The sequence below is a fragment of the Haliotis cracherodii genome, unplaced genomic scaffold (assembly GCF_022045235.1).
Source record: "Haliotis cracherodii isolate W230 unplaced genomic scaffold, xgHalCrac1.p SCAF_3, whole genome shotgun sequence".
Classification (NCBI taxonomy): Eukaryota; Metazoa; Mollusca; class Gastropoda; order Lepetellida; family Haliotidae; genus Haliotis; species Haliotis cracherodii.
In genome coordinates, this window is record NW_027266286.1 from 58,012,296 (window position 1) to 58,023,909 (window position 11,614).

At 40.2% G+C, this 11,614-nt stretch overlaps 1 protein-coding gene across 1 annotated transcript; it reads right to left on the reverse strand.

Annotated features, from left to right (window-relative positions):
• Positions 1-2,145: 2,145 nt before the first annotated feature.
• LOC139475567 (rhodopsin, GQ-coupled-like) lies at positions 2,146-3,534 on the reverse strand. The gene has a single exon (XM_071258757.1). The coding sequence runs from the start codon at positions 3,532-3,534 to the stop codon at positions 2,146-2,148; it is 1,389 nt and encodes a 462-aa protein (XP_071114858.1).
• Positions 3,535-11,614: the final 8,080 nt, after the last annotated feature.

The window sequence follows — 11,614 nt, forward strand, 5'->3', positions numbered from 1 at the left end:
ATACATTTACATCAAGTACAAGACGTCAAAATGGCCGACACGAGAAACTTGATGGGGAAGGTTTCCGAATTTGTTCATGAACCTGTGGCAAATACAATTTTTAGTCATCATTGATCTGTTGGCTGATCATTGAAAGGTAATAATAAAGATGTGTCAAATGGATACTAAAGGAAATTTATGTTTGACACGGATGGAGTCCATAGTTTGGATGTGCATTTCTTCCTTTTTTCACTGGGATGGGTCGCAGCGAGGATATTCTTCATGATCAACGAGCATGCAATTAAACACTATGACTTATCCCAATGTAATAACCGAGTTCAAGATAAAAGGATCAGAAACAAAGCGTCTGTATTTATTTAAGCTGGGGAATTTCCAGGGGTCTCCCCAGGAATTGGGAAGTAGTCCCTCAGCGTTTACGTCATTTCATGAATACAGTCTCGTTAAAAACGTAAGAAGGTCAAAATGTGTCGTTCATACACATATGAACGCTTGTTTCACGGTCATGTGGCCGGCCTAACGTCCAATGAAAAGCCATATATCGTGTCAAGTTTAGATTAAAATATTGTATCTTGAAGATGGATGGATGGATTTCTATCACAACTTTTACATTTTCTTCACTGCTCTGACGTTATGTGCGGATGTGAGCTTGAAGTTTCTGTATAGAACATGCACAAAAATTATAAGTAGAGCCCTATCCACCTACCATATTCCCTGTTCACAAGACAACTACAATAGGGTTGAGGCTCTGACTGCTGTCACTGTGTTGATGTCACAAACCTTCTGTGTCATCACGAAACGGGTGTTTCTGGTAACGTCCTATCGAGTTGGGAATCTCTGTGATGTACTAGTATCAATCTATGGCCGTAGCATATATTCTGTCACATTTGTTACATTTGATAACAGAACTGTCCTCGTCGGAAACAGGGAATATATTTTGACTTGGGATTTGGGATTTGTTCAAAGATTGCTGATTGGGCAAATCATGATCTCGGGTGCATACAGTAGTCAAAAGAAAATGAGTATATCTCACAATGTTGTCCAACACATGCCAATGTCGATTTGAAACGATGATCGTGAACAGACTACGCATCACCAAAAAAAACCATAGTACACAGTGGTAGTTTGTCAACACCCACCCACACCGTTACCGTTACCGGACGTCACAGACTGATCACAGCTGAACGTTTGACCCCCCTGGCTCACACTCAGCAGTCATTGTGAACATCTGATCCCAATATTTCTCTGCTCCTGTGACAAGCAATTGGTACTGTCTCAGCTTTGGCATTTGGTACTGGTAGTCTGACCTGTCTCGGCTTATTTACAGTTGCTGGACATGTCTTGTGTAAAGAAATATGTTGGTTTTGAATAATTTATTAAACACAACACTGTAACTTGTGGTTCTTGTAGCATTTTACAATAATATTAACAACATACGAATACACGTCGAGGAACTACTTTTTGTCTACTGTTTGCTTGTGGAGTTCCGCGCAAGTTCCAGAAACGTAATGGCGGCCTGTCAATAACCCAATCTGGGCCAGCCGACTAGTGGTTGATACTATGAACAGCTCCAAGACTTGCAATCGCCGATCCATTTTTGTCGACTCTTACCACAAGCAGAGGTTACCGGGGGATGTTTTATCAGTAATTATGAAAAACCTTGTGACACAACTATTTTCAACAAGGAACCAAATATTTTTTTTAACCGTGTCAGTTTTGAACATTAAGACAATATTCTAATTCACCATTATGTCTTTTACATGACTCGAACCACATACCCTATAGACAATCCAAAAATCCTTAATTTGTTAAATTCAAAATTTATACTATTACATATTCTGACAGTCAATTATTAAGGCGAAATGGTTTATTTTAATCCCATTAACGATGTAAGATAGAATTTAACGTCGCACCGGCACTATTCCAGCCATAAGGCGACGAGTGTTGGTGATGTACACCAATTTGAAATGGACAGGAAATTTAAGATGTGACTTTGTTTTTCACGCATTTTTAAATACTATCATTGTAGCAAGTGTCTTTTTGATTGTCAGTTGCTAATGAATCCACATGATGCAAGTTTGCACATAAAATCTGAACCACAATTTGTATAAATTAATATACTGCATTCATTCGCGTCCTGCTGATGGATCACGCACAATTGCTTACACTCTCAGTGAGGGTCGACAGATTGGTAAGAGGCTTTGGCAGAGAAGAATCTTGCTTGTACTTCTGTCGTCTGCAGATCGTCGCCATGAAAGGAAGTCGTTTGTAGAAGGTGCGTCGGTAGGCCCTGCTCAGTGTAATGTAGAACACGAAGTCGGTGGACAGACTGAACATGATTAGAATATTGTTGACATCTTTCATCAGCATGTTGATGTAATGTTCTCTTTGGTTCACCCGATAGTCAGCCACGAAGGTCGAGACCATCGCATCCGTCGCCAGAGGGATTGCCAGGACTGTGAAGAGGAGTGTCGACGTCAGGATGGTTATTGTCGTCTGCCTCTCTCGCTTTGCCGCCTTCTCTTCGTCAACTGTCGTGTTCATCTTCTGTCTGTTCCTGCTGTGCATCCTGAGAGCCAGGAGGACGCATAGGTTTATGATGAATCCGCAGACAAGGACGGTGTAGGTATAGAGGATTCTGTTGGCCATTCCAAGGCCGAGTAGGAGGTCCCTGTTATTAATGAACATCGCCGATGGCTTGATGGTATAGTCTGTCGAGTTTGGTTTGGGGACAACATTGTATTTAAATGACCCCGGTAAATGACAAGATAAACAAATAATCGTCACAGATATTATGAAGATAATTGGCGATTTGATCAGACGAAAGTTCCTGGACTTCAATGGGAAGGCGACTGCAAGGAAGCGTTCCGTGGACACGAGAACAGTCATACAGTACATCAGGACACGGAGACTCGCCAAAACAAAATTGGATCCAAACAAAGCAAAATAGAGATAGGCTTGTTTCTTGATTGCATCAATGCCATACACTTGACTGAGGATGTGCCTAACAACAGACAATACAGCAAAAAAGAGTTCGTTAGTGGCAAGAGCTATCAGGTAGGTGCTGGTGGGACTCCTCATGGCGGGGTCGGTGTACACCATAATATTGAAGGTGTTGAGGAGAACTGCACTGGTGAATAGAGGGTAGAAGATGTAAAGACAGACTTTCGCTCCTCGCTGATATTGTTCCTTGGAGAGTATTCCTTGAGAGATGAGGGAAATACGTGGCGGTTTTGGTTCCTCACAGTTTTTCTTTGTCCCCTCATTGCACGACCCTGTCTTGGCCTCACCGTCGGTGTCGTTGAAGTCGGGATGTACATCAACAGTGTCACACATCATCCAGTCAATATTGCCCCCAAGTACATCTGGATCTACAGTACAATTCACTGACCTGGAACCAGCGTCTGTATCCGGACTTGGTGTGTTTAATCCTCCCTGGTCACCATAGTCCGAGGTTGTCAGTGCTTGCCCGGCCCGGCCAGCAAGTGCGCCCAGCAATACAGTAAGGCAACACACATAAACTGCAGGAACCGCCATCTCAAGCTGCCACAGACTGCATGCATGTGTACAGTTACCGTACTTATATACCCAGTGGTAGAGAATTGTTGCCATGGTCAGTCATGACCTGTGTAATTACTGGATAGCGCCCCAGGACAGGCGGAAACATCAGCTGCCAATAATCTGCCTACAATCGATTTTTAATAGAAAAAAAACATTGTCATGGATTTGCAAACACGAAAATGTAGGGTTCTTTATATGATAATTTGGCGTAACACTGATGTAGAATTCATAAACATTGATTAGTTGACGAGCGCGTCTGGAAGCGTTGAAAATTCTTAGGTAATTTCAAAGTAAAATAACCGATCTCAAACATAATTGAACGTCAAATAACTCAGGTTTGGTTTGGTTTGGTTTGTTGTTTAACGCCGCACTCAGCAATATTATATGACGGCGGTCTGTAAATCATCGTGTCTGGACCAGACAATCCAGTGACTAATATCATGAGTATCGATCCATCTCGGTAGTAGATTTCTTACAGGGGCGCTTAGTGTAAACCCATTTTAGGCAGCACAGCCATCATACAAAACCCACTTTGCTTGTCATGGATCATCAGGTATTTAAATCAATAGGTTGATGACAAGCCTAATTACACGCAGACAACGTTTCAGCCTCAAGTTACTAATTTACGTCCATGCCTTGACCGAATGTGGAAAACTGCAGTTATTTTTACATTTTTTGCGAATAGAGGCATTTCTTATTACAGTGACTTTTCTCACTACTGCTTTTATAAAGGTCAGCCAATTCGCAATTTGCGGTGTCAAGAGTTGCGTCCCTTGGGCACATCGGAAACCACGTGATCGTGGGTTCGAATCCCTGTTCACCCCGATTATGTTTCTAGGTTTATTAGCACTATACCCGCGCTCGTGGGTTGACAAAAGTGGTACAAGTCAGCATACACTTTACACAGCATACAAGCTTTCACCATGAAATACCAGGAATACCCTTGAAAGCTGAACTCTCTCAGTAGAAATCCCTGTGATGTAGTAGTCACAAAATATACCATGTGACAGTAGAAGGAAGGTGCTGTCGTGTTCGTTGCATGTTGATCTATAGTCAACACTTGCCTCGTTTTGTCCTCTTCTGGATACGACGAGTATGTTTTGATTTGAGATGATGTTCAAAGACTGCTGTTAATGTAAATATTCCCGGGGTGTTGTGTGCAGATCGATATTCAATTTTTCCTTCCTCTGATAAGACAAAAAAGACTCCCCTGGGACGCCATGCTGACAATCTGGACGTAGGGATAATTAACTGTTTCGAGTTGATTCCAAAGATGTAACGCGTTAATCTAGAAATTAAATTCTGAAATCAGTTACTGACCACATACGATCAATGAAGAATTTACAAATGATATTGAAACACACAAGATAAGGTTTACAATCGTAAAGGCAAACCAAGGGGTCCAAAATGTTGCAGCAGCAATATATGACAATGAATGTCAGTGCACTCACTCACGAGTTTGTCCGAGTCGAATGTCTTGAATGAGGCACGTGCTCCCTACTTGAATTTCAAAGAGCAAGGTAACCTGAGAAGAACGTGTTTCGCCAATCATGCACATGCATGAATATTGGGTGCAATGATTTATTTCTTTTAATTGATTTATAATGATTTACCTTGAAGCTTCAAGAATCATTGTGCGGTTTCGGGAGATATTTTATGGGAGTGTGAAAGGGAAAACCCAGTTCTGGATAATATCGAAAGGAAACACATGCATTAGGGGGAAAAATCCCGAGAGAAAAGATTTCTAGCAGAATACTTTACCAGAAGTCAAGTCAAGTAGCAGAAGGACTTGAATCGCCCTCTTCTTGCTTTTGGATAAGAGCAGCCAGCCTCCTAGAAACTGTTACCTGTTAGGTCTGTCCCGGAAGTGTGGCAACAACTGTAAACAAGCTCCTGACAGTGGGGCTCTCTAAACAGGGAGGTACTTTGAATATTGGACCAACAATCGGTCACTGGCTCTGCCGGGGTCCCGGCTGTGCAATCAAAACCTTTCGGTATCCTTGATCTACTACCTGAATTTATATCATGTCCGTATCATTTTGGATGGGGGAAATCAGAGTGTTCGCCAACGACATTCATGCTAACTGTACCACCCTATGATGAAGACGTTAAAATCAACAAAGTCAAGTCTGCTTGCAAGTCAGTGACCGTACGATCGAAGGGCAAGGTCACCGCCAGAATAAGAAAAGACAACCGTGATCTACTCACAGCGTTTTATGCTATAGATCTCAACCAAGCGATATCTCCAGTGGGAACAGTTGCGGACGATAAAGTAGAGCCTTATCCTGCTTATTGTCATCTTCCCGAGGAAAAGGAGTTAACTGAGTATAAAAGTCCAGTTTCCACCCTTGCTGAACCAGGCTGGTATTATGGAGTTACGTTTTGGCTGGACTAACGAGTCTATGCATAGCCCAATGAAAATCGCGCACCGAAATCAAAATCCGGTTCGTAAACTGTTGTGCAGATTTCGATCGATTGCAGGGTTTGCAAAGCATGTGCATCGCCAATTCGTTGTCAGTAGATATTTTCCAAATCCTTTCATGTTTTTAATCAAAGTGCTCACGTGATTTGATGCATTTTGCGATGTAAGACCCGTTTTATCACAATATAGATCTTGATTCTCGATCAGATCGTCCTGACTGGGCGCCACTATTTTATGTAAAGCAAACGCAAGTGATACGAGAGATGGAATCTGATTGGTTCATAGGAGAGGCTTAGAAGGGACATAATTGGTAATAGCCACTAGTGGCGCAGATAAACGCGATGGCCGAACGATCGCATCCCAAAGTGGGAGAGATATGACAGTGCGCCCATCATGGTTTATTCTCCCTGCAGTGTTTTATTGTACCATAAACAACTCCCGTTCGTCACATTGTTAATTACAATAGAGCCTTATCCTATTAATTGTTCATTTTAGTAGAACCTTATCCTGATAATTGTTCATTAAAGAAGAGTCTTATCCTGCCAAATAGCATCCATAACATTAGTCTAACGCTAGTCTGAATTGCCTTAGGACAACTAACGTCTGGTCTTCCGTAAACAACTAGCTGTCATTCATACGGGCACAGGGGCGGTCGGGTAGCCTTGTGGATAAAGCGTTTGCTGGTCACGCCGAAGACCCGGGTTCGATTCCCGACATGGGTACAATGTGTGAAGCCCATTTCTGGTGTCCCCCGCCGTGATATTGCTGGAATATTGCTAAAAGCGGCGTAAAACCATACTCACTCACTCACTCATACGGGCACAACACGATAAAAAGGGAATAACCTATTGAACGCAACACTGTAACTTGTGGGGTGTGTAAATAGTGCATCAACTTCACAATAATTTTATTAATATCAATAAACTACGTTTTATCTGCTGGGTTTACTTGTTGGGTAGACAGCAATGTTCCAGGTGCATAATGGCGGCCTGTCAATAACCCAGTCTTGACCTGACGGCTACTGGTTGACATTATTTACAACTCCAAGACTCGCAATCACAGATCCATTTAGTCAACTCTTACCAGCGGTTACCGAGGATGAATTCTATCCCGGATCCCCACGAGAGATGGGTAACTGAGTGTAAGGGAATTTGCTATTGACGGTTATTGAACCATATAAGATAATCGATATGTCTGAAGCTGAAGGTTTTAACTTTTTGGCGAAATTAACCGAGAAGAAATTCCGATTCTCATTCATAAAGAAACAGCTCAACAAGAAGAGGAGCACCACTTCTTGCCTAAATGTGTTACCCCCAAATTTTACATAGATATTATAAATGAGGAAGTCCAGCATTTCACATATTGTTTTGTCAGTAAACTTCAGATTTCATTGTTGCTAAATTGCCCTGAACCTGTGATGATAGATATTTAACTGTATCTTTGGTTTACAGTTGCCTGGAAACAACAGAAACACACAACGTTTACCTCGTATATAAATACTTCCCAAACACAAATGTTTACAAACGTGTGCCACAGACAAATAAATACACACTGAAGTAGCAGCCGTGGGCTAATCCTTTGAATTGAGCAGGATATGGTGTTCTTACCAAACGTTAACGCCAATCCTACATTCCCTTTTTTATGTTGGTTCTGAGGACAACCTGTACTGTGTATTTCTGAAATGAACATTTTTCAAGAATTCATTTTCACTAAATCGTATTTTAAATATAACAAAGGCACTCCGTTTTAATCAAACATTTGGTCTCAATAATGAAAATATTTTAAGAAAGCAGGTTGCTCTATAAGGCGAGGCAAGATAAGAACTTCAAGTGCTCTGAAGATACATAGTTGCAACTAACGCTTAATAGTACTGAACAGGAATGTGACTGCAGGATTTTAACACTATGTAGATAAAAGCCCTGAGTCATGGCCTAAAGCTGATCGTCATATTTCACATGGTGACATATTGAACAGTGAGGGCAGTGTTACTCTTGAGGAGCAGTTGTTTAACGTAGTACTGCTGTGTGTTATCAGGTCAGACACATACATGTTTATGCAGATTATGTGAGTTGTTGGTGTTCCAGTAGGAAAGAACATGCTTACCTTTTTCGCGAACACATGGTTTCATCACTGATTTTCAGTGATCCATTCATACAAATTTCACCGCTATTTTGTCTTGAACGCCAAATGAAATCTGTGTCATACTCATACGTTTATTACGTTCCAAGTGATATCAGAACCTATAGGGGATATGATAGTAATGATCGATTGAGATCATTTCAACAACAGAACTTAGCTTCAACAGATTGACTTTTTAAACACTCACCCTAATTAAACACTCAGTACCGAATATCATTTAATACAAACAGACCGTACTGAGCTTCCATTATGTGGTAGGAACCTGTTATGAGAAGAGTAACGATTATTTCTTCTAGAAGATTTGCTTTGAACAGAAAACGGTGTTTTTCATTAACCTTGAATAAATAAATGATTGTAGCCAATGTCTTTGTAAACAACTGATCAATAGAAAGTTTAATCTACTTCTATTGAATATAAGAAGAAAACAATAAAATGTACACAATTCATGTATAAAGTATATCTGAAACACGTCTGACGTCATAACTGTCCCTTTCACGTAAAACAAATGTCATAACGTCTGATAACCAAGCTTGTGAACGTTTTTATAGCACCACCTTTCTGTGAACAGAAAACAATATTTTCATTAACCCTGAGTACATACATGGACGCATCCAACGTCTTTGAGTAATACTGATCAAAAGAATGTATATATTTACTTAGATTAATTATGAAAAAAGAAAACACGAAAATGTACACATTTCATTTGAATTGAACAGTCAAACACGTCGAACGTCATCCAGATTTGCATTGATCCATTCACATTATTCTCAACACGATGTGCCTTTTTCGCCCTATGGAATGTGTTCAGGCAAATATTGGATTATTACCTAGGGTTTTGACGTTTTCAAATGTGACACAGCAACGTCGTTTCTGTTGTACGCTTCTGTTTCTCTTCTCGCCAGAAACCTATGATTGTGGATTCGAATCCCGGTTCGCCCCGATTATGTTTCTATGTTTGTCAGCACCATACCCCTGCTCGTGGGTTTCACCGAACTGGTAATCATCTGAGACCTGCATTACTTCGGACTTTCTTCCCACATTACGCTGACACACCGTATAACTGGAATACTGTTAAAAGCGGTGTTAAACACAACTGACACCCATTCACATATTTCTCTTCTATGTGACAGAGCCGAGTGAATGTGGTGGAAATAGTCTTTGTGTAATATCTTATATAAAATGTAATAAATATCGATTTTGGTCATTAAGGATGGAAATGCCATGTTACCGAAATCCATTATCATCAACAGTGGATCCCTAGTAACTTTGATGCTTGCATGAACATGTTGCCAGGTAGTGTATTTGGTTGCTGCGTTTAAGAAAGTATTGTACTTAATGCATCCAAACAATTGAAGTGTACTACGAGTCAACCCACAAATCAATAGGTAAAATAATTCAGTGTGAAACCAACAAACAACAAGGAAATGGTATACAGTTAATAATTGTATCATGGAATAAACTAGGTTTACAAATCAATATAAACTACTGCAAAGTAAATACAATGGCAGTACACAATAGAGTGGTAATTCAAAATTCAATTGCAGTACAATTACAAAAGGAGTATAAAATATAAAACCATTCACCTAGCAGCAACAGTGGTCAAGCTTCTAAAATAGGCTTAGGCTGGATATTCAGGGTGAAAGTTGATCTTTACACAAAATCTGGCCTTGATGTAATGTGAGATGAGATATGAGATGATATGGACACGCCTTTGCCCTAAATATCTTCCAGAAACATCTATACAATGCTTGACTAGCCCAGCTGTACCAGAACATTCCAGAATATTCTAGATTACCCTTGACCACACAAGGGAAACAAAGATACAACAGAGCCGGAAAAAATGTGGTGGTAATCTTTGTGTTACACCTTATATAAAATGTAATAACTATCTATTTTGATCAATAAGGATGGAAATGCCATGTTACCGAAATCCATTATCATCAACAGTGGATCCCTAGTAACTTTGATGCTTGCATGAACATGTTGCCAGGTAGTGTATTTGGTTGCTGCGTTTAAGAAAGTATTGTACTTAATGCATCCAAACAATTGAAGTGTACTACGAGTCAACCCACAAATCAATAGGTAAAATAATTCAGTGTGAAACCAACAAACAACAAGGAAATGGTATACAGTTAATAATTGTATCATGGAATAAACTAGGTTTACAAATCAATATAAACTACTGCAAAGTAAATACAATGGCAGTACACAATAGAGTGGTAATTCAAAATTCAATTGCAGTACAATTACAAAAGGAGTATAAAATATAAAACCATTCACCTAGCAGCAACAGTGGTCAAGCTTCTAAAATAGGCTTAGGCTGGATATTCAGGGTGAAAGTTGATCTTTACACAAAATCTGGCCTTGATGTAATGTGAGATGAAATATGAGATGATATGGACACGCCTTTGCCCTAAATATCTTCCAGAAACATCTATACAATGCTTGACTAGCCCAGCTGTACCAGAACATTCCAGAATATTCTAGATTACCCTTGACCACACAAGGGAAACAAAGATACAACAGAGTCGGAAAAAATGTGGTGGTAATCTTTGTGTTACACCTTATATAAAATGTAATAACTATCGATTTTGATCAATAAGGATAGAAATGCCAAGTCACCGAAATAGTTATCTTATGTAGAAAGGTCAGGTTAATGTAGTGCTGGTTAATTGGACACTCCATGCCCAGTTACCACTGGTCGGATCTGGTTTTATTTTTGTGTGGATTAATAATAGCTTTGAATGGAGCTCTAATGGCTTCAGCTTGAAGTTTCCAACACCTCTCTCCTGTACCAAAATACACAAATAGCTTCTAGCGCACAACATCTAAACACAAAATCATTCTAATAATTAAACAAATGTATTCTCATGGCTCATCAGCCTTTGTTTTAATCCTATATGTAACAACACAACAACTGGACCAGATAAACCAGTGGGGGACGGGACCAAGGACAACCCACACAATTACACATCAGACATCATCAGACAAATAAATGTGTGCAAAAGTGCAGAAAAACAATTTTATCATGAAAAGCCTCCACATTAATCAAACCATACCCTACCATCATAACTGGTAAATATAAGCGATTGAGGGAAGAGCGAGGGTGATGGGATCTATTGTCTGCCATGATCCTTTGTGTGGGGATGTCAGTATCCTGAATTTCTTGTTTTGTCCAATCAACAACACCAAAAGAATACGAAAGGGTGGGAATAGCAAAAGAATTTGTGGTTCTATTCGAACTTCATTGCAAGCGCTCAGCTCTGAACTCAAATGTTCTTAAGTCTACATTTGTACTCTGCCCGAAGCCTTTTCTTGATATTGGCATTCTGGTGTTTGTCTCCAACCTGCATCCCTTAGCACGAATAGGCCCGACCTTCCACGAGATGGCCAATAACTCCTCCCCCAAGTAAACTGACAAATCCTCCCTCCCCTACCTTGCCACGTTCCAAATCACGAATGTTGCATTTGTCGAGTCCAAAGGACATGCCAATA